Source organism: Bemisia tabaci, chromosome 5 (assembly GCF_918797505.1).
Source record: "Bemisia tabaci chromosome 5, PGI_BMITA_v3".
Taxonomy (NCBI): Eukaryota; Metazoa; Arthropoda; class Insecta; order Hemiptera; family Aleyrodidae; genus Bemisia; species Bemisia tabaci.
Window position 1 is genome coordinate 53,785,644 of NC_092797.1, and position 27,627 is coordinate 53,813,270.

The 27,627-nt window shown below is 36.4% G+C and overlaps 2 protein-coding genes across 2 annotated transcripts; both read right to left on the reverse strand.

The window, feature by feature from the left end:
* Positions 1–1,684: 1,684 nt before the first annotated feature.
* LOC109039851 (hrp65 protein) lies at positions 1,685–16,375 on the reverse strand. The gene is made up of 9 exons (XM_019055531.2): positions 16,075–16,375; positions 14,479–14,589; positions 12,676–12,894; positions 10,966–11,136; positions 10,201–10,331; positions 9,675–9,783; positions 5,339–5,525; positions 3,883–4,049; positions 1,685–3,398 (listed from the first exon to the last, which is right to left on the reverse strand). The coding sequence occupies exons 1-9, from the start codon at positions 16,243–16,245 to the stop codon at positions 3,183–3,185; spliced, it is 1,482 nt and encodes a 493-aa protein (XP_018911076.1). The 5' UTR covers positions 16,246–16,375; the 3' UTR covers positions 1,685–3,182.
* Positions 16,376–17,650: 1,275 nt separating this feature from the next.
* Positions 17,651–27,142, reverse strand: LOC109039875 (PTS-dependent dihydroxyacetone kinase 1, dihydroxyacetone-binding subunit DhaK). Its single transcript, XM_019055578.2, has 12 exons — positions 26,587–27,142; positions 25,435–25,580; positions 24,694–24,871; positions 24,210–24,301; positions 23,245–23,346; positions 22,600–22,803; positions 22,231–22,390; positions 20,869–21,107; positions 20,133–20,289; positions 19,665–19,909; positions 18,812–18,945; positions 17,651–17,975 (listed from the first exon to the last, which is right to left on the reverse strand). Exons 2-12 carry the CDS (start codon positions 25,552–25,554, stop codon positions 17,870–17,872), a joined length of 1,737 nt encoding a protein of 578 aa, XP_018911123.2. The 5' UTR covers positions 25,555–25,580; positions 26,587–27,142; the 3' UTR covers positions 17,651–17,869.
* Between the last annotated feature and the right edge of the window lie 485 nt (positions 27,143–27,627).

Sequence of the window (27,627 nt, forward strand, 5' to 3'; positions counted from 1 at the left end):
ATAAGGGTTAACTTTCTCAAAACCCCAGAGTTACCTTCCATGACGCAGCCTCAACTTAGTGAGCTTTTTTGGAGCTGAGGAGTTCATTTCAGAGAAAATTAGAGGCACCATCAGGTTTTTAAGAGCAATTTGGAGCTTAGGCTATCATACAAGAGAAAATTAGTGATACCATCATGTTTCTTAAATAGTATTTAATATGAAGAAGTACAAAAAATCGCAAATCCCTGTAGCATGCAAGAGTTCCATCACAATAGCAGGGCTGGGCCATAGGATGCTGAGTTGAATGACTCTTCCATTGATTAAAAAGTTAATCCTCCACGCATTTCAGCGAGAGAACACAACAATCTGAGGTCATACTGATAATAAAACAGAAATCAACAGGAATTATTTAAATGAAAAATTTATTTCTTCAACAGAATTGAACAATTCATTCAGAAGAAGAAAATACATGTTCAGGAAACTATGCAAAAATATAAAAGATGATTTTAAGAAAAATTTAATAGAAAAAATTGTCTATTGTGAATGCCTAAGGACGCATTAAGAAATGCTGATATCTTCTATGGAACTAAGTTGACTCACGAACCACACATCTGATGTCAAGCATCTAAGTAATCACTGTTTTCTTTCACATTTAACAGCTCTAAAGAGCTTCTTGAGTATTAACGCTCCCCTTGAATCGAGGATTAGGCCTGGTTCCTTGCACCAGAATAAGCCGTCCCTTTGATTTTCTACCTCAGGAAATGATCAATTCTGCTAACTTGTCCTAGATAGTAATTGAATCTGAATTTTTAGTTGGAGTTATTCATTTGATGAGACAAATACGCCTCCAAACTTTCCACAATAACTGACAGCTCAGTAATTAGAGTATGAAAGGGAATGCAAATCTACAAGACTGTAGGCTTTTTCTTCTTTCTGTCTTCCTTCAAGATGATTCCTATGATTGATATTCTTCAATTATCATGCCGCAAGTAAATCTGCTAAAATGAGGTATCTTGAGGCTATGATGTTTTACCATTTTGCGATTCTCGCTTTGATACCTTCTAATAAAAGTAGGTCGCAGATTATATTATTGATAAAAATTAACTTTACTTTCTAATTTAGTAAGAATGATAACAACCAAAAATGCACATTTCACTCGGGCGTAAACTCTGGCAATTATCAGAGTTTCTGATGTTAAGCAGCGAACACTCCCCAAAAATTGCTATGGAATCCCAGGTCTACCTACTTGGCAGTTAGTTGTAAGTTTGTTCTGAGTCTTAGTGTGAAGGTGCATTACTCTAACTTGCTTTGAGGTCTGATTATGCTTAGATAGGCATTTGATAATATACATTGATTGGATAAAATAACTTAGAAATGTATACGACGTCAAAAAGAACATTACACTAAAAATCGTAAAGACCAAGTAATGCCTTCGTCTATTTACTGGTGGGAGTTTAAAGCTAAATCACTTGATCAGACCTAGGGCATATCATCTGAAATTACTCCGTCACAAACGGAAAAACCAAACTCTATATTCAAACAATTCTCAATAATAATTGTACACACTCCCTTGTCAGTAATTTTCAAAGAGAGCTACAATGAGTTGCTCAACTTTTTCCGTCAATAAAAAAATTCGAGGAAATGTTCGCTGTTTAAGGATACTGTTTCCTAACTAGTTGTGACAGGAGGAAAACAAATAAGAAAATTCTGTTCTACTCAAAAAACTTTTTATCTTTTTATCGCAGACTTCCAAATTGAATAGAATCAAACCTGACCTTACTGAACTAGACTTTGTACAAAAGATACTGTCTCGAGTGACTTAACTTCCAGTGATAAAGTCCAATAAATATAAACACATTCACAGCGAAGATTAATGGAAGGATAATATAAAAAAAGAAGGTAAGAGAGTGAGAAAATGAAATAAGTTATGTCTAGTAAAAAAAAAATCTGTAATTGGTTACAGAGCACGAAGAAGAAAAAATAAATTAAATGGAAACAATGAGGAGCCGTCAACTAAATTATCGTCTTACAGCTCGATTATGGCATAAACACTGATTAAGTATGTTGCTGGGATTTAAAGGAACACCCGGAATCCATTCCTGACAATTTTATTCTCCCTTCGCATTGCCACAAGCAACACGAAATTGAGTCCAGCTCGAAGTATCTCTGACGATATAAGTAAAAAAAAGGGAAAAAAAAAGAATTCAATACTTTTTTCTCTGCGAAAAATGAGTCAAAGTTTATAATCTGGCAACCAAAAGCACTGTACATTAAAAACTCTTTTAGCACTTAAAAGGGAAATAAGAAATAATTTGAGAACACGTTCAATTTGAATGATTAAGATATAGAGAAAGGGAGAAAAAATATGGAATTCTTAAAAATTTCTGAGTGTAAAATATGTAAAAATTGTCCTTGGTTCTGGTTCGTTTTGGTTATCATATTTTAAAACCACTTTCTAATTAATCAACTTAAACATGATATAAAGCAAATTCAGACCCCTGAGAATAGGAGATGTATCAATAAATTTATATGTAATTTGTTTAGTTTAAGATTGTAAAAATGATTCAAAAACTTGACAGGGTGAATTAATAACCCAGTATGAGGTAATAAAGCTGCTAAAACTTACTTAATGTTCAAAAGGTGTCTGTAGATTCTGAAACAAAATTGGTTTGACTTTTCCGCACCACAAGGACAAAAAAAATCCTTTATTTTTACAATCAGTAAAGATGCCAACGCTCAAAAACAAAAAGGGAGAGGTTCTGGACATAATTTAAATTGGTGGAAGAGTTTTTTTTTTCTGCATCAAGATTCAATTTTTGAACATTTTGTTCCTGCAGTCATCAAAACTCGAAAAACAAAGAAAAATCAAACGACAAGGAAAAATTCCAGATTTTTTTGGCCAAATGTTATGCAGCTAGAATAAAATTTATCCCCCTATTTTTCTTCGCTTCTGCAGACACCCTGATTTGTTTCCTTTCGGCAATGTTGATTAAATTTGCAGCAGAAGGAACGCCTGGGTATTGAAATCTTAAGAATGAGCACTATTTGTTAACTAGAACCAACTATACATCAATACCCAACTCAAGCAAAATTCGATGACTTTGACTGAGACATGCTAGGCGTACAAATTAGATGAAAGATCCTATAGCATAATACTGTACATGGAGAATATGTGGGGGGGGAATTTGAAGATCTCGCATGCTCTAGTATCGGCGTCGCTTGTTTTGGAAATCATCCGGACCAGGTCCACCAGGCCCAGGCCCTCGACGATCTGCTGGGGCCCAACGGCCGCCACCACCCCTGCCGCCTTCGCCTCTGGGTCCGCCTCCTCTCGGAACAGGACCGTCGGCTGCGTCAAATCGGTTGCCTGGTGGGAATCCTCTCGGACTATCGAAAGCTTCAACGAATGGCTTCTGATCCTGAAAACGAAAGGACAAATTCAGCTGGTCAGTATTAAAACAACCCAACGGTGGTTTCTTGACGTTTTCACTCTCATGAAAAAATAAAATCTCTGCTCATCTGCGTACTATCAAAAGGGTCATTGTTTGTATCGAAAGATTATGAATCCAAAAGGGTTAGGAATCTTAAAAGATGGGGTAGACCCCGCGAACTGGGATTACAGGAGTTGAAGACATTTAGATTGGACACTTCAGGGTCAATGGGTTAGAACCTGGTCAGACTTTTGTTAGGGCTAAGTGCTCAATTTAAAAAAGTCTTAGTTAAATTGATTTTAATTTTGATTGAAAAAAAGGAACAAAAAAAAAAGAAACTGATTTCCTTCATTAAATGGTCCAAATTACTACTTTCTGAGGATGATTAGTTTAGGACGACCCAAAGTCAGAATTTTAAACAGTTTAGTATTCTCTGATGCAGTAACGACTGAGTTGACAAGGTTGTTTTTACCTGAGGGTAGCCTGGGGCTTCCAATGATCTCATCCGCATTTCATCCTCCGGTGTCAGCATTCTCATCGACAATTCTTCCTCACGCAATCTCAGCTCATCAACCTGCCTCGATTTCATTTCCCAAGTCATTTTCTGTCTTTCTCGGTCTTCTTCCCGCTGACGCAATTCTGCAAGGCATAAAGAAAAGTTTGAGATGAAGAAGGCAAACCGCAATAAATAACACATAATCTCACAAGATATGAACTTCCTGATTGAAGAAAAACGTAGGCGTTTCAAGAGAGAGGCGGATCCTCTTGAAATCAGAGCTGATACCTGCAGCAAATGGGTTGATACTTGGAATGCGGAAAATGGAAGTGTTTGGTTCAAAACTCTAATCAGAGATTTGCCAGAGAGGCTGTATCGAAGACATGGGCAGGTTCACTTTTATCTGACTCAATTTTTCACTAGTCACGGCGTTTTTGGATCTTATTTACACGGCTTCAAAATTAGACAAGATCCTTACTATCCTCATTGTAGGAACGTAGTGATCGACTCGCCAGAACACACCTTTTTTTATTGTCCAAGATTTACAGCGGAGAGACTGCAAGTTGAGAGCATCCTCGATGCTCCATTTTGCCGAGAATATGTAGTATGACAAATGCTCGAGACAAAAGAAAAATGGAATAGTAAGTATGCACAGGTTTATCAAGCGTGCCCTGGCCTTGAAGAAAAAAGGTCTAAATCCAAGACAACCTTCCGAAGTAGTGCGTCCGAGCGGTTCCGGCTGTCGCACCGAAATTCAAATTAAGAGGTGGATTAGTTTTAGCTGGTCGTTTCCTCTTCTTACCCATCCTAATGTATTCTGAGTAAATAGAACCGGCACAACCTAGTACCGGTTTGTTTCATGGTAAAGCAGCAAAACAACACAGGAAATGTGTCATTCAATAATTTTTCTAGTTTCACTAAACTCTTCTTAATTTCTTTCAAATTTTTCTTTTGCAGTTTTGTTGTTAGGCAAAATGTTTCTACAGATCTGGGTGTCTCCTTGGAAATTTTAAAACCACCTGGTACGACACACAACACACATGCCAAAAAAAAAAAGAAAAAAAGAAGAAGATGATCAGCAGCTTTTGTCTTCAGGCAATGTCATGCTGCCTTCGCCGAAATGTAAAATTCCGGCCTACTTCAAGGAGGGAACTATTTTCACCAGTTGAACTTTTCAAGTTATTTAAATGTATGTCCTTTGCTGAGCCTTAATCTTTAAAATCTTCCAAAATTTCGAGAGCACTTAACATCTTCAGTTCATGGCCAATTTTTTCATCTGTAAAAAATCAAATCTTCTTCAAGAATCTGCCAAAAGAAAAACTAAAGGCAATTTCTAATTTTAAAATGCGTACCTTTTAACTATTGCCACAATAGCATTGCAAAATCATATCAACCAATTAATCTAAAAGACGGAGAAAAAAATTGAACTCACGTTCTCTAAGTAGTTCTGTCTCGTGTTCGTATCGAGCATATTCCATTTGAGCAGACAGTTTCTCTTCCTCCACTTTCATCTCTCGCTTAAGTGTTTCTACTTTTTGTGTGAAAAGTTCGTACAGATTCTTCCAACGTGTTCCGTACTCATATTCAAAACTACCAGGCTTGGCGAATCTAGGCCCGCTCTGAAAATTACAAGCATAAGGGTTTAGTTTCAAAACAAAAAGAGAACGAATGAAGAATATTACTCTTCAGGAGTAGCTTTTCAGGGTTGCCTCTCTTGAGAGAGTTTCCATTTCCCATGGTATTCACCTAAATTTTTCCTATGTTGGCGAATAATTCAGCCCTGAAGCATAATTTAAGAAAAGAATGTGAATGAGAGTCTGTGGTACAATCTTGCTGCGGAGGGACGAGAGTGACCAGTGTAAAACCAGGATAGACGCTATTAGTGCTACGTCACAATCAGTATCGATTGTATCGAACTGGATCCAAACAATCAAACATAACTTTACTATTCAACATGAGTCTAGAGAATTTCAGAGATAATTTGCCCAGTTTGAGAAAAAAGCTATGTTAGAGACAGATTTTTTAATCATGGAATGTTCCTGTATTGTTAAGTTGATGGGATAAAGCAGTTTCAGAGAGGAGAAAATTCCCATGAGAGCCACCATGATTTAGGCCACACCTATGCGACTCAAGTTTCTTGGCTTTTGACTGTGAAATTCTGGGAGGGGGGTGAAAAGATGAGGTTGATTGTTTGGATCCAATTCGATACAATCGATACCGACTGTGACAAGGCACTAATAGCGTCTATAGATCCCAAAATACGGAGACACACCTAATTGCAAACAGTACTAAAAGATAGTGACATGGAAGGACTCAAACTTCTCCCAATTCTGATTTGCCAAGGATTCCTGCCGATTTTTCTGACCTTGAAATACAATTCTCTTGTGGCAGTTATTCTCCCTCCGTCAAAAACAGAATAATAAGGAGCGACAAAACTCTTGTATTATTCTAAAATTTCCTAAGTTCACTTATTTTTTCCTGTGGATAGCAACCCTGAGCTCTTATACTAACACTCATCATTTGAACACTAGCAAGAAATTAGTTCTTACAACCCAGAGACTTCAAAAATCAATAAATTTCAATTTTTAAAGCAAAAAGTGTTTAAATTATTATCTTATTCAACATAAAGCATCAGAAAAATTCTCTTAATATTATGATAGAATACACCACTTTCTATTTCTATTCAATTACTTTAATGGGCCTGTTGCAAACCTTTGCTAGAGCAAACAAGCAGTGAACTCCAACACAATGTGTTGATAAGGCGCGTCATTAACTCGCACATATCAAACCCTTTAGTTTTCATTTACAGAGATTTCAAAAAAGGCAAGCAGCACAACAAGAGAATTCACGATCCAACACTGCAAGGTCAACGACGCACCTTGACGAGACCGTGTATTGTGAATCTAGAAAGCTATTCGAACAAATTTAAGTTTTTTGATCTGCCTCAAGCAAAATCTTATCAGAGTCTTGAAGTAAAGTGCTACGGAAAAATTTAAGCGAAGAAAGGAAAAATTCTGTCGAACTCCTAGAAGATAAAGTCGATTTAAAGGTATTTTGGGGCTAAAATACCCAAATCACCGGTATTATAAATCCCGTTATATTATTGAAAAGAAATTGACTCGATATAAATGCAATTGTATTAAATATGTCTTGATTTTGTTATTTTAAACGCCTTTTCATGCAAAGAAGCTCAACCATGTCCATGCTTTATTCATTCATGAATTGAATGTAAGCAATACACATCCCGAAAATCTACCGATTTGCCGTAAAAAAATCGCAGAAACTTGATATACCAGGTCGATGTACCCACTCTTTGAATTTACCAATCAATTTAGTGAGTGCACGTATGTGAAAGTCAAAATGCTATAGTCATTTTGGGTGCATTCATTTTTCATGAAACAATTGTTAGTAATTTCAATCCCGAAAAACCATAAATTTTCCGTATAAAATAGAAAAAAATCAAAATATGTCGACTCCCTGACGTGAAAATTAAATTCTACGTGTGAAAATACTTATGTATCGATATGCTGAACAGAATACTCGCATCTCCTCGTAATTTACAAACCGTTCCTATACTCATCTCAAAATTTTTCTCAGAGCTTTGTGTTGTAATCAGCTTCCATTTAAACTCCGGTTTGATGGCCGAATCGGCTGCCCAAAAAGCAAGCCATTTTTGAAGGGCTCTATGAGAAATTCGTGATATTATCAGCTCTTAGGAAATCACCCCATGGGTAAAATTGCTGGTATAAATTTTCGAGCGCTTAAAATAATTGTATTCAAGAAACTAAGGCATTAAACTATGGAGTCAATTTCGTTTTAATAATATAACGGGATTTACTTGTCTTCAGGTCAAAACTCATACAAGGAAGCCCCGTGCAAGAGGCTAATTTTTTTGTAATTTCACTCAATTTTTTCTCCTTTTTATAATTGAATTGCTTGTCACATTCTGAGGTCAATCATATTAAATTGTAATTTATACATTTCTTTTTTCCCCCTTCATTTTATTTTTTGTTTGGAGAAGTTTTGTTGATTTCTTCGGATTTCGAATACTGTAACTTCTCTTCTATTTGGCCGATTTTTATGAATGAGACCTCTTTTAATTCGTGTTTTAACGGAGAGGAAGGAAAAAATTGCTAAAAACTCGTGAAACAATTTTTTTTGAAAATTGGACGAATCCTAGCGTGACGGTGAAATGGTTAATGAAGCGTAAGTAATTGGGCGAGGGGCTGAGGATCGTCGCTTGGCGACCGTCATTAGCTATTGTTCGTCGAGACGCCGACGCAGTGAGCAGGAGCGTGGGGAAGAGAAGGGTAAGTGGATTCCTGTATGAGCCACGTTTAGCTAATGGTCTAATGAGTCTCGAGGCTCCTCACAGATTGCACTTACACAGATTGCACTATCAGAGCACGGGTACCAACTTTTGAAAAGTATAACCGAGGTTACAGATCTGTCAAAGCAACGTTTTGAACAAAACGGAGGAGTTAAATTCTCATTCCGAGAGTGCCGACCTGCTCAGCCATCCTCGAATCAATTCGCTTGATTCTTCTTATATATGCATATTTTAAATCAGCGCGTCGCATTCTTAGGCTTTTTTTAAAAAAACCAAGTAACGTAGACTCTTGGTATTCACTGCACATAAACTAGAGACCCCCAGAATGAGAAACAACTTTAAATCATAATTATTGATGGATAAATAAACTTTTTACACGCTTTGGAAAATCTCAGAAGTTCGCGGTAGTCACTTTTCGGTAAGGAACTAAGGGACTCGGTTATTGTATCGAGCAGGGTTCGAAACGATCGCAAAGGCGGTATACTACGTATACGCGCCAAAATAAGAGTTGTTTCTTACAGAAAAGGCCTCCAAAATTACAATGAGCGCATCAGCTAATTCTGAGGTGCACCCCTAACTTCATAATCTGTGTCAGAAATTTGCATTTTTGGAGCTTCCCGCTTCAAAAATAATGCTACAGCACAGGTGAACATTTCCTGAGAGGAATCGTTCCATCCAACTCCTGCTCAATAGGATACTACTTAATATTCATCATGGTCGATGCCAATCTGCCAAAACACGTGTAATGGGATGAGATTCTAGCCACCTAATAACAATCGGCGTGTTTACATTCACATTTTCCTTGCATGGAGACTGTTGAGAGATATCCGACTTGATTGACCTTGTGCTCCCCTCAGCTTACGCATGGAAGCGTTGGCCATGATGTTATGCTAATTTGTCGTTTTGTTGTTATTGTAATATTTTCATTTGTTATTGACCTGTATGATGGCTGTAATTGCTGTTTTTATGTACGAGAATTTTAAAATACAATGATGAATATTGCGAAACATCCTATTGAATAGGGGTCGAATGTATGTATGTATGTATGGAGTCACCTGTGCTGTAGTATCGCTTCTCAAGCAGGAAGCTAAAGAAAAAAAATGCAAATTTCTGACACAGATTGTGCAGTTAAGGGTGCATTTCAGAATTTGCCGATACGCTCATTGTGATTTATGAGACATTTTTGAAAGAAACAACTCTAATTTTTGCTCTGGCAAAAGTTTGCAGCAGGCTCATTCCAAAAATTTTCAATTTTCCTACATTTCCATCAGTTTTGAAATCTAATTATTTGCAACGGCAAATTTCACACATTAAAATCAAGAAGACTTGGACAATTCACAAGGAAACATGGCAGTTTTTTGAAAGTTAAAAAGGGAACGCATGATGCAGAGAAGTAACACTGCACAAAGCAACTTGTGCGAGATAATCAAATTTGTACCTCTCGCGCTTTGATGAAGGCTGGATTCCTTCTGTTGAGATTTTTGTCTGGAAGACCATCACTGTCATCAATAGGTTCATAGGGCTCAACGATTACAGGGCGCAAGTCACTGAAAGAAAAAAATGAGGAATCTTAATTAATTATCAAGAAAATATGTAAAATGTTTGTCATATTTATCATGAAAATCTTGTCAGAGTCTTGGTAATTTTGAAAGTGAAGGAAAACGTTATGAGTAAAAGTACTTTTTGTGTTAGAGCAAAGAAAAACTCTGCAGAGACATTCCTGCACATTTAACAATTGTTAATAGCCGCATCATTTCAAAGAAAATTTCCGTTGACTTTAGCTTTAGTCCAATTTTCTCCTGCAAAAATTTATTAGATGAAAAATACCCAGCATTTCTCAGACCGCTAATGATAAAAAAATCACTTGTCCCGAGCCTGTCCGACTTATTGAGATTCTGCTGTGCTTGATTATGCATCTCAATCTTTCAATACAAGACATACAAGATAATAAGAGATGAACTTACTTTGTTATGAAGAAGCAACCTTCTGAACATTTTCGCAGAGCAGCTGTTGCACCGGGTTTACGAGAGAATTCTACGATTCCTTCACCTGTTGAATTACCCCTTTCATCTGATATAACAACAGCTCGGTCAACCTAAATAAAAGCAAGTAAACAATGATAAATTTATCAACTGAGCAAAAATTCACAGGGTCAGTAAAAACATACCTCAGGTTGAACAAACAAGATTTTTTAATGTGTGAAACACCACTACACAGGTGTCTAAAGCCGTACAAACTTTGTGAAAATATTCTCATGAGGTTAAGGAATGCAAACATGAACAAAATAAAAATCTTTTTTTACAATTACTGTGAAACTCCAATGGGGGAGGTTGACATAAGAATCTTATCCACACACATCCTTGGCAGGTGATATAAATTTTTAAGTAGAGCCGACATTGATTTGGCTGATGGGGCTGAAGGGACTTGACAAAAATATTGAATTTTGGAGAAGAGGTTGCCAATATGACCACATTGATCACACAAAAGTAAATAAATCGCCATCAAAGGCTCAATATTCTTGGAGTGAGGGTTAAAAGGTCTATTTTAGAACTAATAGCAAAACTCAAAAAAGTCTGGAAGTTAAGTGACAAATTTTATTAGGTCTTTCCAGTTTTTATCAGTTTATCTAAGGAAATCCTAAAATCTGAAAATGACCAATGCATATCCTCACACAGCAGATATTCACGTAAAATCCAAGTGTAGAAACAGAGAAAAAGAGGTGGACTTACTTCACCGAAAACGCTAAAGGCTAGCTCCAATAGCTCATTAGAAACCTGGTCTGATAAATTCTTCACTTTGAGGATAGTTCCAGGTGGAGCAAATCGCACTTTCAAGGGTTTGCCTTTTCGCATTTGGCCATCTAGTTCCCTCTTAGCTCGCTCAGCATTGCTGCGGAAATCCTGTCAAACAGAAAAAAACATGTTTCAATAAAAGCAAGAAAAAAAGATTCATCAGCCCGATGAAATCGGAGATGTTTGTCTGAAAATATGGAGACCTTTTGGCTCGGGTAGGGAAGAGGGACCAATCTTGATGCTCCTTCCCTTCACTATTCAAGTTTTTTCAGAATTTTCATTTCAATAAAGTAGGGCTGTGCAAATATTCGCTTTGTCTGACTCACGCACTATTCGCAAATTGCGAATATTCCACCGTCGTGAAGAGTGAATTTTCAAACCAACATTTTTAAATACTTGCACCGTCTGGATACGAATTTCGAATTCGCGCCGTCAACTAACGAATTTCGGGTGGCAATCGTGAAATGTTGCGAGGACCTGTGCAAGACTTCCATCCAAAACATCGTAAATGGCGGATCTCCTTTGATCTTTACCGAGTTTACAAATAGCGTGCGCAATTGCTATTGGCCTGCATATTTTGGTTGCTCCGAGAGTACCACACATTGAAAGTTAAATAACCAAGACAGAAAGAGGGAAAAGTTCATACACACATTTTCATTAACACCGTAGAAAATGAAATACTAAAAATGTGTCTGGTGATCCTTAAATACTAGCTTGACTGCCTGCGCAGTTACCTGCAAATCCTGGGAATGCATACATTAACTGCAGGAACAGTCAAGCCAGCACCCAGGGATCTTCAAAGATCTTCATTGTTTTCTGTGCAGGTGTAGGAGCAAATGGGAAATTCTTAAATAAATTAATCACACTTATTTGTCGACTTTTGTAATACTTGCGAATTTTTGCACTTATAAAGTCAGTTTAAATTATTCGTTTTACTATTCGTAGTTGTGAATAATTGACTTTAATTATTCGCTACTTGCTTCGCTTGAAAAATTCACTATTCGCACAGCCCTACAAAAGAAACCACCTTCGCACATTACTTGAAGTACTTCAACAGCATCAGGTCTATTTTTAATAGGACATGATTTTACCCTTCAAATTTGTCTGAATGTGTACAGTTTTGATAATCCATTATTTTAAAAAGAACTCCTTTTGACGTAAAAGATGTGCAAAATGGAATGTGAGATCACTTTCCATGTTGAAAACTTGAGTTCAAGTTTTACTTAAATAAATTTTTAGATCCTGCGTTAAATTATTTTCTTAAAAATACAAAAATATCACAAGATACTTTCCAAACAGGGTCTTACGATTACTTTTATGCTCATAACACTGTCATAACTAAGGAAAGTAAGACAAACCAAAGTATGGGCTCAATGGTGATAGAACAGATCCATTAGAAAGAACAAGACAGTGAAAATAGTAAGACATTAAAGTTTTCAAAAAACTAAACAAAGAGTGAGTGCGATTGAAATTGCATGAGCTAGTTATTTGAATGATGAAACACAAGTGATCAAGATTCGTAATTGATCGACAGAGAAAAACCTGGCACCATTGAAAGATATCAGTTAGTCAACTTGAAAAGACAACCTGAGAAGAATTATGGTGTTAGTTACACAATATCAGACTTTAGAGGCTTTTTCCACTTACCATCTTGATAAATCCAAAGTTCTTTTCGGCACTGTAAAATGGCTCGCTAGTTTCTCCATAGGGTTTGAACATTTCCACGAGATCTTTGTCTGTGAAGTTGGTGCCAGCATTACCAACATAGAGCCTGCAGTTCCCACCAAACTTCTTGTCTTTTTCTTGTTGAGGAGGTAGGTCGATCGTAGGTCCGCTTATAGACCTCAGTTTGTCCATGATTCTGTCCTGAAAATGGTAGAAAAGAAATGCTAATAAGTCATTGAATTGAACTACAATTTCGTACTCCACTAAAAATGGTCACATTGCTGCCAGAATGCAGAAAAACTAAAAAAAAAAAAAAAAAAAAATCATAAATTATTGCCAAGTCGACTGACAAACTCTGCGCTGTTGAGTCAGTACATGCTCTGAGCAGCGCAAACGGCGACCAACTTCCGGTTACAGTCAATGAGTTTAAGTATGATCTATAAAATTTCAGACATTCGGTGGGTCGGGTTTGTTAGCACGCTAAACATTTCTTTAGAAGGACATTGGACTCAGATGGGCCTTTTTCATACACCTGAGAGTTTGCTTTCTTGAACAGACTATTTTTATTCTTAGAAATACAGTGGTAGGTCAAGTTGTGAGATGGGAATCAAACAAGATGAGAGAGTAAAAATTTTAAAAAAAATGATAAGACCAGCTCTAGTTTGTCAATATCTTTTAATTTGGGCGGAAAAAGTAGGAGGCTGAGGGGTTGACTTATCTTCATATTATCAAGTGAAATAAAAATGGCCATCTGTGATGTTGCCAAGAAAGAAGAAGGTGTAGGAGCTTCAGAAGGATCAGAAAAATCACCCAGGGAATAAAGAGAGATCAGGGAGCACTGAATGTTAGCAAACTAAAAAATGTTAAGCCTTAGAATTTGATAATTATTGTATTTTGTGTCCATCTGTTAAATGCATCCTCCTGCCGAAAGCGCTACGCTCAATGGCCATTTAGTCCTGACCAAATGTTTTTTTTAAAAGGGCCTGTTACAAACTTTTGCTAGAGCAAGAATAGAAGTTATTTCTTGAAGAAAATGGGTCAAAAATCACAATGAGCGCATTGGCAAAGTCTGACATGCACTCCCAACCTCACTATTTGCATGATAAATTCGCGTTTTTTTGAGCTTCGCACTTCCAAATCAATATCACGGCACAGGTGAACATTTTTTTAAAGGAGTCATTCCATTCAACCCTTGCGTACTAGAATGTTTTGCAATACTCAACATAACCAACGATATCAAGACAGATCTTTATTAACGCAGGGAAAGCGTGAATGTAAACACGCCAGGTTGTTCACAGAAGGTTAGAGTCTCGTCCCGGCACATGAGTTTTGGCGGATTGGCGTCGGCCATGTAAAATATTGTGCAGTATCCTATTGCACAGAGAGGTTGGGAGAAACGACTCCTCTAACAAAATGTCCACCTGTACCGTCGAATCGTTTTTGAAGCGGGAAGCTCAAAAAAACGCAAATTTCTTATGCAGATTGTGAAGTTAGGGGTGCATTTCAGATTTTGTAGATGCGCACAGCATGATTTTTGAGCCATTTCCAATAAGAGACAACTCTCATTTTTGCTCTAGCAAAAGTTTGCAACAGGCCCATTATTTCTCTAATTTATTGTAAAACATCCCTTTAGTTTATAAATAAATACATGCGAAATGATTTACCATCTAGGTAATTAACTGATGCCAAAATTGCGAGGGGATGAAATTGACCTGAAAACTACACAATTTGGCTAACAATAAGATAATAGTTTATAAAAGGCAGCAGAGTATTTAGGAGACTTACCTCTGCAAATCTTTCCCCAGATGGACCACCTCTTCCTCCTCGTCCACCTCCACGGCCACCTCTCTCCCCTCTTTGCTCATTGCCCTCAGGTCCGCCGGGTCCACCAGGGCCCTGGAAAACATACAAGTTTCATAAATAACACACGCATCTTGAAAATACATTTTCATAGCACACAATAAAAATGGATTCACTGTCAAAAATCCATCTGCAGTGGATAAATCCTGTTCTTTATTGCCGTAGACCACTGGATAAGGGGCAGATTTAATCAATATAATATGGATAATGTATGTTTCTTTATCGCATTTTTACATGGAGCACGATTCATGCACCAACTCCTAACTAGGATACTAACGTTTTACAATGTTTATAAGATTTCCCACTCGGAAAAACCCATGATCTACTAAAATTTTATTGCACATTTGATATTATGTAAGTATGTAACATACCTTGTGGTATGAAAATACATAATGGCAACCTTTAACGCTTCAGCTCAGCTGTTGCACACAGTTACAACTTTGGACAAAATAGAGCTGGAGGGAAAGCTCGGTTAAAAGTATACCAAAACTGCAGTATATGTTTTATTACAGTTGAATCTGCATTTCTTAAAAGAGGGCTTTTTTCATCCGTGGAACGCGATGGATCAGGATCTTTGCAGTTCAAGACAGTTCAACCGGCCTAACCCACCTCAGAAGAGCAATCCACACTTTCCACTGGAATGCGCCAGTTGAACGGAACAAAAGAGCGATGCATTCCGTAGTGATCCTCTGCAGTTCCGATTAAAAAAAAAAGCCCGTAGAGCAGGCAGTTCAAATTTCCTATGACCAATGCTATAATATCCAGGAGAACATTAATGTGCAAATAAGGAATAAATTTAAATAATTTTTTGGCGCAGTCGTATTCTGCAAGAAATTGTTGAAAGAAAACATTCATCAGAATTCTTGAAATTGTGCCTGGTTTAGTGGTTCGTAGCGTTTCTCGTCGGTAGAAAACTGAAGTTAGGTTAGGTTTTCAGACCGTACAGCGTGCACTAGAAGATCCACACTGACATCCAAGCACCGGTCGAATGAACAAAGGAGGTTGCGCCCAACGATCTGAGGCACCATAAACTAGTATAATGACATGGTTCTGTGATCCTTGGAAAAGGTCACTAGTACCGACCAATAGACAAACACCCTTCATCAGGGATGCTCCCTAAATAACTTCACACATGAGTTACAAACACAAGTGGTGCTCAATGATTCTCAGTATTAATCTTCCCATAAAATGATTCTAAGCTTTGATTCAGGGTGTGAAAAAGTGGGTTTTCTGGGAACTTGATGGGTGCCGTAGCCTAACTATCTCTGATAAAACCCACTGAGCACAGGGCAAAACCCGGGCAGGGAGGTATTTGTATGAGATGAAACGTTGGTCTCTGAGAAAGTAAACGGATGAAAATGTCTAGATTTGATGAGCAATGGCTGAAATTCCTTGCAGATAGCTTTCCACATGGTAGTTGCGACAAAGGTTGCGCACCCACAGTGCCAAGCTCTACTGGCGGTGAGTACTGGATTTGCCTTTGAATGAAATTTGTATGGGAGTAAAGTGTCAATAACTCACCTTGTTGTTGAAATTTCGGCCATCGGCCTTTCCACCACCACGACTTCTGCCTTTGCCGCCGCCGAAGCCGGCATTATTGAATTTTTGGTTACCCGGTCCACCACCACGTCCTCCACTTTTATTCAGGTCTCCTCCGGAAGTATTCATGTTCTCCACTTTCACGTTGGCCATAAATCACTCGATAACAGTTGGATGTACTTAACTAGGCTTAAAATAAAGGAAACTGTCAGAAATTTAGTAATTGGACCTGAAAGCGTGAGCCTGATGTAAACAGAAATCGTTGAAGGGCCAGGAAAAACCCAAGCGCTGCTGGTTGATGACCTTCGTGAAAGAGCGCTGCGATTGGCTGCAAGTTTGGTGACGTCGAATATCCCCTGATTCAAAAATGCCAATAAAAATGCTCAGCGGAAAGCGGGAAATTCGATTTGTCGCTCCCGCCCCTGCGCGCGCGTTGGTCTTTGAGTTGATTTCTTCGAATTCCCACCCAATGTGCCAGGAAATCAGATGTTAGATCGGATATTAGACAAACGGTATGGGTCAGTAACTTAAAGCAACAGGGTTATAGCTCCACTCTAGCCATTATCATCTTCAGAAGTGAATGGCACAACTCCTCAAAAAATGTTTATCATGGTCCTATTGCTCATAGCCATGGATTCATTGACTGTATGTTGCCATGGGTAATTTCCAAAAGCTGGTGGCAAATCCCCGCTCCCACAGAAAACTATATTTTTACCACAAAACTTGATGTCAATACAGCAAAATAGCGATTAAATAGATCAGAGAGTCGAGTATTTGGAGCTATTGTTCTTTTGTACATTTTTAATCTAGCTAGGACTAAGATTTTTTTTTGACTGAGCATTTGGGTCGTTTCAAATAATAAATACTTCTGCAGCATACTTAAACTCTTGCACCACCTGACTCTTCTTTGAGCATTTTGTAAATTGAAAAATATGCGACAATTAGATTGTGAATCGAGGCATGAGATGTATGGACAGAGTGTTGTATTTAACAGAAAGGAACCAGCTCAATTATGGTGTTGCAAAAATTACACATCCTCATTTCTATCTGAGAAATGCCCAGACTAGGAAATAGTTCCTGTTTTTTTTTTATACTTTTTAAGAAAAATAATAAGGTAAATTTCGTTTTAAAATTAGGCATACATTTAGTATTTTTTTACTAAGCGAAGAAGAATTTGGACAATTTTCAAAACACTTTAATTAATCTAGCTCCCTTTTGTTTAATGCAATAAAAATTTTCTGCCTATAAGATATGTTGTTTGGTGCAACTTTAGTTACAAAAAATCAGGAAGACAACTGTGAAGACGTTTTAGGACTCATTTTAGTTTTGTAATGAATTTTAACACTCACTGGCAACATCACCAACAATCGGTCTGAGAATGTATGTTTCTGGGCTGATACATTTGTTTTTTACATGGAATAACGATATGATATGATACAATAATGTTTGCAACACATCAAAAAGTCTGCCGTATTTTTCAGAAAGTGACGAGATTGCAAATCTCTCTTTGAAAACAAGTTTTCTTTGAGGAAAAGAATAAAGATAAAATTTCCATGATAAAATTTAATACTTTATTCTTTAATATTTCAACATACAGGACTAGCATTGATTCATTAGCAGGTACAAAAAATATGAAAAAAAAAAACCAACTTGCTACAGAATCTAAAAGTTATTTAAAATAAAAAGTAGATAGTACTGTCGACAAATTCAAAAAATTCTAGGGCTAGGAACTTGATTCTTGGTGAGACCCCGATGACTGATATGTGCAAGCATATAACTATGAAATAGATTCTTTAATGGCTTGAAGTATCACCGTCACTCCATACGCTCCTGCGTCAACATCAGAAACATATGCAGCATTCACATAACTTGCTCGACCAGCTCTGAAACAAGGAAATGAGAGACATGCAAAATAAAGTTGTACACTATTTACTCATTTATTACTTACCTCATTTATTTCAATGACTTTTTAGAATTTCTTGGCAAGGAATTTTTGCAGGGTTGTGGTATAGTTTTCCTCACAAAGAATTCCATGAAAAAATCATCACCGGGAGGGGGGGGGGGGGGAGCTGATCAAAAACCAACAGTCGAGTTTTCATAGCAAGGTAATGCCTTGTGATGAGTTAGGTTAGGTTGCTCTTAAAAGAAGAAAATCCTAGGGGTTGATAGAGAAAAATAAAATAGGACAAAAAACAGATTTAAGTGACCCAGCATTTTATGAACTCATGTTTTTAAAGTTTTTTAATCGATTTGAACAAAAAATTATCACCAACAATTTGATAGAGTTGGGCAAGACAGTCACATCTACCCTGCAGTGTTTCAAAATGCCATCTCCTATTTTAATTTCAGGAAAGAAACCAAGCAACATTTTTGCTTCTAATTTTGTGGAAATAACTTCCAAAAAGGCAAGAAAAATTGCGATGATTTTCAAGTGAGAATGATTGTTGGTTTTCTTCCAAAAAATTAAAATAGGAGGTGAATTTTGAAGTACCGAAATGCAGATATGATGGTTTTGCCTCACTCTATCCAATTAACAAGTGAACTTTTAAGTCTACGGCTATGACCCATCAAATGAATGAATTCAATGAATGAACGAATAATTCAATTTATTTTCGTTTTAGTACGAATAGGTACCTATACAATAAAACTTATAAACAAATAACGAAAACAAAAAAACGAAAAAATGGCTTCAAAGAAGCGATTGGGGAAGATGTCTTACCTTGCTTTCATTTTGGATGTTTTTTCACAAGCAATATTTGCCTCATCTGTCACCCTTTGTAGAACTACTTTGATTGAATCACTTGTTTCAAGACTTTCTTCAAAGACTTCCCATGCAGGAATCAATACATCTAACTGTGGGAGGAAACAAAAGAAGAATGAATAGAATTCACAGGCTGAATTGTTATGTTTAAGATGGGAACACAAAATTACTTGTGTGTAAATGCAACGTTTCAGTAGAATAACTGTAACTAAGAACGGTTGAGCTGAAAAAATATATTCTTTGATGTCTTTTTCCACAATTTCTACTCCTGCCTTACTTTCGAAAAGAGAACTGACTGATATTTATGCATTGAATGTTTTGAAAATGTTTGTGAGGTTAGAGATAATTCAAGCAACATTTCCTTTGATTTATTAAAATTTTGTTTTGCTAATCTTCAAATAAAACAGCAGTGTTTAGCAATAGAAAACCATAAGTGATGAACTTGATGGAGAAAATAGGTTTGAACATTAATCCCTTGAGGTTTAATGTAAAAATCTGACTCTTGAGTTGAATGTTTGCATGGTAAGTACGCTTTGCAGTTTTTAAATACCAAGCTGGAAAGAGCATGTTTCTAGAAAAGCTCAAAACTATCATTGATTTTATTTTTTTTTTATAATCGAACTGGATATCCTTTTGCTGAAAACTGTTTAAATGTGCGCAGAGCTAGCGTGCAAAAAGTTCCAAAATGCAGAACATTTCTCCCAGTCTGATGGAGCAATAACGTGTAGGTTTTCCTGTAGACAGTCCACATGGACCTAAAAGAATTTGTTTTCACCTGCTTTGAAAAATTTAATTTGAAAAGCGGACTCACCAGAGTTCGATCGCCTAATCTTGCAGAGCTGTATTTCAAGATGCAGTCAATGCCTGATTTCCAAGCAGAGGCCCAATCTGAAGCTGAGGCACCTCTTAAAGAAGAAGCAATTCCTCTTAGAAAAAGACCGTAAACTGCCCCCGATGTGCCACCCATTTTTTCCACTGCTATTTTAGCAAGTTGATGTAAGCACATGATGGGTGACTCCAACTTCAAAGTTTGTTGTTCCAGAGCTTGATGAATTTCTGAGTTTATAAAAATAAAAAAAGAAGTTATTAAAATTCGTTTTAAAAATGAAAAATTTCAATACAAAGAGATGGTGATTTTGCAATTGAGTATCAAAGTTCGGTAAAGAACTGAAATTCTCATGATTAACCTATATAGCCTATTTTATTCTTGATCCTGATCTAATTTCTAGAAATTCTAGATGTCTAACTTACTAGGGTGAGAGAGAAAAAAAGGTTCTACCTGTAGCAAATCGGTGTAAAGTACTACCGCAGTCACCATCGCCACAAACACTATCCAAATCATTCAGTTTACTCGACTCATTGATCAGGCTGCCCGCTACATTTCTCAAACAAGATGTGAAGATGCTAACAGTGGGTTCATCAAATTTCAAATGTACCTGTTGAAGAAACAATACTTTACTTACAAAACATACTGCATATCTCCGCTAAACTTGTGAACGGGCAAATATATATAAATGATGACGATGTACAGATTTTGTTGTTCAACGCTTCGAAAGTCCACATTGCGAAAGAAGAAAAAAGATTTTCTGAACAGCCACAGACAATAATAACAGACAACGAGAGATCGAAGGACTTGTAGGTGCACTAAAGCAATTTCCTTACTTATTCAGGGAAATTTAAGGATCTGAATAAAGAATTCAAATATGTTCGTGGACTTTCCGAGGTGTCACAAACTCCATAACAAGATGCATTAACCAATACACTGTTAACCTAGAGTAGACCTACAATGGTCGTTCAATGACAACAAGAGATAACTTTAATGTTCATTATTCTGGATGCAGTATATCCTGCGGAAGATTTCAAGCTCAAGTTTTTTAACATTGGTCCATTTATATGGATTTTAGAGGAAGAATAGAGATATTCATGAGTTGAGCAGCCCTCATACAAATTATAGCTTATTTTATTAGCACAAATTTTATTGCCAAGATTGAAAATTGGGTGTTTGAATTTCTTACATTACTCCCTGATGGTAAGCTCTCTTTAGAGCAGCCACTTGGCACAGCTGAAGCCGCAGAGAAAGATGGTTCACTGGAGGGGGATCCAGGCCAGGCTGGTGCATCCGTAGGGACGTCCAAGTAAACCAACCATTCAGGGTTTTCGTGGATTTTCAAAAGACATACTTGAACTCCACACATTTCTAGAGATGTCATCAAGGCACCAGCATACATACGATGGACGGTAATACCTCTTTCACCTGCAAGTCATTCGAAAAGATTTTAATGATTTGAAATTTTTGAATTTTTTGATTTGAGTTTAATGATTTGGTTTCAACCTCCGAAAGAAAATTACCAACAAGCCTTCCGCAGTTTTCAGGGCAGCTTTTTAAAAAGAATTAAGAATTTTCGAGGACTTTCCGAAAAGTTCCAGAAAATATTTCAAGGACTTTTAGGGGAGTTCTAAAAAATGTTTCCAAGACTTTTTGAGGAGCTCCAAAAAATATTTCAAGGACCTGAAAAATTTCTGAAGTTATTAGGAATGCCTTAAAAAAGACAATTTCCTACTTTTATACCTTCATTCGCTGCTTTTGTTACTTAGAGTTGAATTAATGACATATAGATGTCAGTATGGGACATTTTGGAAGCCACTCAACTTCGAGAGAAATATAAAGACTGATCCACGAAGCAGTTAGGATTAAAACCTCAGTTAGGTGACACACAATTCAATGCCTTTCAGGCGCGTTCATGCAGTTTTTCTGAATTCAAGGTAATTCTCAGACAAGCAAATTTGAAAATAATGCAATAAATCTTAGATTTTTAAGAATGTTACAAACCCTGCTTCAGCATAACAAACCATTAAGAGTTTTTTTAGAAATTTATTGATTTTAAGTCCATTAAACAAGACCAATCCACACAGGTCAGTCATTCCCGTGGACGAGTTTTGGTACTCTACTGCGCAGTGACGTAGTATTGAGTGCTTGCAATGTATTGCTTATGGGAGCACCCATTGTGACGTACTATTGAGTGCAGCCGAGTTAGCGCTGGGCGGGGAAGTGGCTCTCAAAAAGATGCGCAATGACTGACCTATGTGGATTGGTCTTGCCATTAAATCTGGGCGATACTTCATTGAGTCATGGGTTTCAATATTCCAGAATGAACTACCATATACAATTCCTGGAAGCTACTGAATGAAGAACGGATGTTCAGAAAATCATACCGAAGTAAATTACGAAAGCAATTTTTCAATTCCAATGTCAATAGATCAGCAGGAAAGTTCATCTGATTTCCAAAAACATTAGAAATTTTGCAGCTTTGAAAATTAAAATTTTCTCAAATTGAACGTAATATGAGTAGAAGAAAATGAAAAGTGAGGAGCATTACCTAATTGAGATTTGACGTTGCTAGCAACAATGCCCATTTCCAGTTGCGTGGTCCCACCCAAATTATTGATCAAAACGCAAACTTTTGAACCCTTTGTCAAAGATAGGCAACTGCATAGCTTATCAAGAATGAGTTGGACAATTTCTGATGCTGTTGTGAACTTAATAAACAAAAAAAAAACCACGCATTTAAAGCTGAATTAGTAAAAAATAAAAATTCATTTAAATTTTTTGGTACATAAAAACTTTTCTGCAAAAAATGTTGACTGCTTTAAGATTGAACTCTGATTTTTGTCAGGAGTAAAGTTCTAGCTCTCACAATTAACATGAGATGTAACAAAGATATCCATTGGCACAATTTTCTTCTTACCTTTTGTTTCGACACACCGGCTTCACCATGAATTCCAAGGCCTAATTCTATTTCATCATCAGCAAGCTGGAACAGGATCTCTTGCCCAGGGAGGCTGCATGGTTTCAAACAAACGCCAAACGTTGCCATTGACTGACGCACTTTTTCACTCACTTTATAAATATATTCCAAATTATTGTTCTGGGCTGCCATTTCTCCAGCTATCTGTAGATATTAAGCAAATTTTAAATTATTGCTCTTATTACTTTATTGCGGTGCTCATACACACACATCATTATACTTGGTGTGTTCTTAGTTTTTGAGTTGTCGCACCGTTGAAACTGGGAGCCTGTACTAAAAATAGCGTTAGTAAATTAAAATTGAAAAATAAATGATGCCCTTATGAACCAACCAGTTCAGAGGAATCTTTTGACTGAATGTGTTTTTCGCACCGATTTTAAGCAATGTGTAATTCCCATTTTTTTTAGTTCTTTGAAATGATCAGCTGAATAACATTTTGCCATATTGACTCATTTTAGCTTCAACATCTAGACCAAAAAAGAAGAAGAGAAAAACCCCTGGGATGGGTTGGGGGAGCAATGGCGATTACAAGCCAAGTAAGCGCGGCGAAGATAATTAGAATATTTAAAATTTAATAGATCTCACCTTGAATACAAACAGGTTACCACAAAGCCCTCGGCCACATCCAAAACCTTCTGTGCCATTGGATAACAAAGCACAATCTTCCCCAACATGAATGGTTTTTACCTAAAACCAACAAATGTTACCTATGACTTTCCAAAGGAAACGAGCTTTCAGAGCTAAAAAGCTCAACATTTTCATAGAACACTCAGATTTTGGTACCATTGTTGAAAAGAGAGTTACACAGATATCATGATGCATGAAAACAATTTCCAAAAAGAAAAAATCAACAAAATGACAGACTAAAAATTTCAAAACAAAATAAAAATGAGAAATTTTGAAGATTCTTTTTTAAAATTGAATTATCTTCTCACAAATGAATAAATTGAAGTAATTTAAATTAGAGTACAAGATATTGTGTGAAATTAAATTGAATTGGTATATAAAATTGAGAGAGAAAAATTCCATAAATCATAAAAATCAACAGTTCTAATTGTATTTGATTCGATTTACCTAGCTTATTCTTTCATTTTTCATATGCTTATCTAAAACGTCTTCTGAAATTTGCAGTTTTTTCCACAACTGATGTGTTTCTATCCCAAGTCTAAAAGGCAACACAGCAATAAGAAGTGTGCATGACACTTCACATAGCACTTTCACGAGAGTATGATAGGGGTGATAACAGTGCTTTGATAGCCCATTAAAATTTTGTTCCGTCCAATGAACTGAACAATTAAGGTTCCAGGATCCAGTTATTGAGTGTCTGTCTCCTGTGAGTTTCTTTACCTACAAAAAATCATCAATTTAAAACCCTTGGAGTGGTCTCCTCATTTCTGTACACTAATCACTTTTGGCCCCAATATGGATTCAATTTCATTTTCAGCTTTACCTAAATACTTGCTAGATTAAACAGACTTGAAAGGTCTTAATAAAACATTTTATGATGTGGTAAGCTTTTCAAAGGCTGCACTACTTATCAATTTCTTTACCTTAATATTTAAACAGGCTGCTTCTTCTGCAGCTAGACCAAAATTCAATCGGTCTCCTGTGTAATTTGGCACAACAAGTAGGATTCCAGCATCTGAAATAGAAGTAGAAGAGTTATAATACGTATAGGAAAACACGGTGAAAGAATAAATAAGAATGTACTTTTCTTAGAAAATGACAAATTTTCTTAAACCAGCTTAAAGAGTTACATAGTAGAAAATCCAGTATAAAACAGTTTTCAATAGAGCCGATAAATATATCATAAGCACTTTTGGGTGAATTTCAATAAACGTGAGGTCCAACTACGTATTAAATCAGAACTTGCACAAGAATTTGGCTAATGGTTGGTACTTAAGGAGAAATTATTGATCACAACTCAAAATTCTGGAATTTTCCATGAAAAAGATAAATTATTTTTCATCACTGATAATAATGAATAAAATGCAAGTGCTACACTAACTTGATGAGCAAAAATGGAAAACTCACTTCCATTTAACTCCGCAACAACTTTTAAAGCATGAAATATATTCGATGATGGTGGAGAAGCAAAAATCGATCCAGCGACAGCTGCAGTGAGCATTCCTTCTCCGACGTATCCAGCAGCGAAAGGCTCGTGTCCAGAGCCACCTCCAGCAACCAAAGCCACTCTTCCTTTTCTAATTTTCTGAAATGAAAATGGTAAGCATCAACTTGAAAATCTTTGGATTTAAGTGGTCCATCTGTCATAGTTAGAAGCTGATCGGTGAAAAAAAAAGGGTTATACACCTGTACTCATATTTTTCCCGCACAAGTTTTATTCCACATTAACTCATGTTTTCCTCTTAATATTTTTTGAAACCGGTAAATTGAAAAAACAAGAAGTTAAAGAAGTTTCAAATTGTTAACCAATCTCTTGTTAAATTTTTTTTCTTTCTTAGGTTTATGGCAACCAAAGAGAAAACGCATATTTTCATTGTTGAACTCTTCCTCGAGTTCCTAGTTCTTATATTCTCATAAGAGCCGGAAAAAAATAATTCATGCTCGTATCCTTGAGAACAACACATGTAAAATTATGAAATGCAACAACTTTGATACAGGATAATACAGAGAGTAGAATGATTCTTTTTTATAAAATTTTACTGGAAGGTCCATGAGAGACGAAACAGTGCCTTTTCTTTGTTTTTCCATCAACTGAGGTGCAGGTACAAATTTTAACTAATAGGCAGTCGTTATAAACAAGGAACTTACGGAATGAAAAATTATTCTTTCTTTACGAATCAGAGACAGAGCAGGATAAAGCGCGATGACACCTTCAAGCATCTCATCAACACAATTCTCTGGATCGTTTACTAACTTCTTGCAGGCCATGATGTGCTAAGGTCATTAAAAACTAACTGGAAAAAGGAAAATTTAAAGAAATTTTGATGAAAATGCTTGGTTGCAGTCGCAGCTGATAAAAATCTTGAGATGAATGAAAACTTTCACAATAGGGTGGCAAATCAATTCGCTGAAGAGCACTGTTGCTTTACCGTATTCTGACCAAAAATTCTCTACAATATTTCCAATTCTTGGCAGAAAGTTCTTGGAAGCAAAAGACCTTGGTTGTTTATAAAAACATAAAGTTTTAATGTCATAGTTTTGTTATCATAAGTATACCTACATCAAAAATGCTGTGATTTTCAAATAATTTAATTCCAATAATTGTTTGTTTTTTTGTTTTACAATTAAAGGGCACTGGTTTTATCACACCACCTTTTTAATATTCATCTTAAATTTACCGATTTTAATAAATACTTAAGATTCCTGTTTCCTGTGAACACTGTGGTTTTTCTCTCTTCAATGTGTACATCAGTCATAGTAACAACTGTTCATACTATGCACAGTCGTTGTTAAAAAAACCTTGATCAGCCGTGAATACTATGCACAGTCATTGATAAAAAAGCCTTGATCAGCCGTGGCAATAAGCAAGTTCAAATGGATCACATTTTGCAGTAAGGAACCAATAAATCTAGCCCATTTTAGAAACAACATACATGCCATTGGTTTCCCTATGCAGATATGCGCTTTTATGGGAGAGCCAGAGATAGTGGTTCCTTTTTGCAAAATGTAATCCAAATGATCAATGCAGGGGCCCATGGAACTTTGAAGTTTTTTCCTTTTTTTTAGCCCAAATTCTTTGATTATTCAAAGATGTAACTTCTCAGTTCAGTGAGAATTTTTTTAAGTCCAGTGAATGAGAATGATAATAGGTTCAATAAAGTTTCTGAGATTGAAACATCCTCTACTACCTTTCTGAAATTAATAAACTAGCCATGATTTAAGTAGACTGATTTCCTATTAAATATTTCTGATTGTTCATGATCAGAACTTCAATAATAAAGAAGAACAAATTGTGCTTGCCTTGAGAATCAGGAGTATAAGTGCGCTGAGGTTGACTGGTGGTTGCTGAAAGTCAATCCGAAAGAACCGAGCCTGCTAAACACAACTGACTTTTGTAAACAAGCAGGTTGAACTATCCTAACGAATATGTGAGATAACTGATTGGCAGCAAGAACTTGGTTTGACAGTTGCTCACAATCAGTGAATTGCTCCCAGATGAAAGTGCTTACTTATCACGTATTGAGGAGGGGAGACCAATTATCAGAATTAAGAAACTGGCGCTGTGTTGCCAAATCGAGGAATATTTTAAGTCTTAGGTATACTGGCAATTTCCTTACTCACGATCAGTTCCAAGTTCAAGAATTACATGTTTCACTTGATCTAGTTTTTTTTTTTCCATCCCGATTATCCCACTTGTGCGTCTATAGTAGTAACTTTACTTGGAAATTTTCTTTTTGTCTACTGCTTCCTTCCTGAGTTATAAAGGTTTCTTTTCAAAGGCACCTAGCATTTTTAGGAGCTTTTTATTTGTATTCTGAAAATTTTGAAAGAAAATGAACATGCATTTTTAGTATTTTACTTAGCGACCTTCTTCGGCATTTCCTGATGATATTGACAAAAATTAAAAAGCGACAAAATTCAGAAGGTGATTTCTTCCTTCCAAGGTACTTAACTTCTTTCGGTGAGGAAAATTTGTTTAATTATGTTAAAGAACCCAGAAAGGTTTTCCTAGTGGGTTTATACTAACAAATCTACTTGCAATGATCACTGTTCCTATATACAGGACAATTTTTTTTTCTAATCTTAACTTGATCTTCCACTGAAATTCAAAATTGAAACGTTGAAAGGACTAATTGTAAGTACGGCCTAATGAGACAAACAAAACAATTTAAAATTTGTCTGGTATGTAACAACAATGGGTAAATTTCTTTCCCCTTTCAAAAATTTTGCTATGAAATGTGATAAAAATTCTCTCCTCTCTAGGGGGAAAAAGAAATTCAAAATGCTTTTCGATATTGCAGGAGCCAGGTGCGCCTGCAACACTTCTACTGGATAATGCAG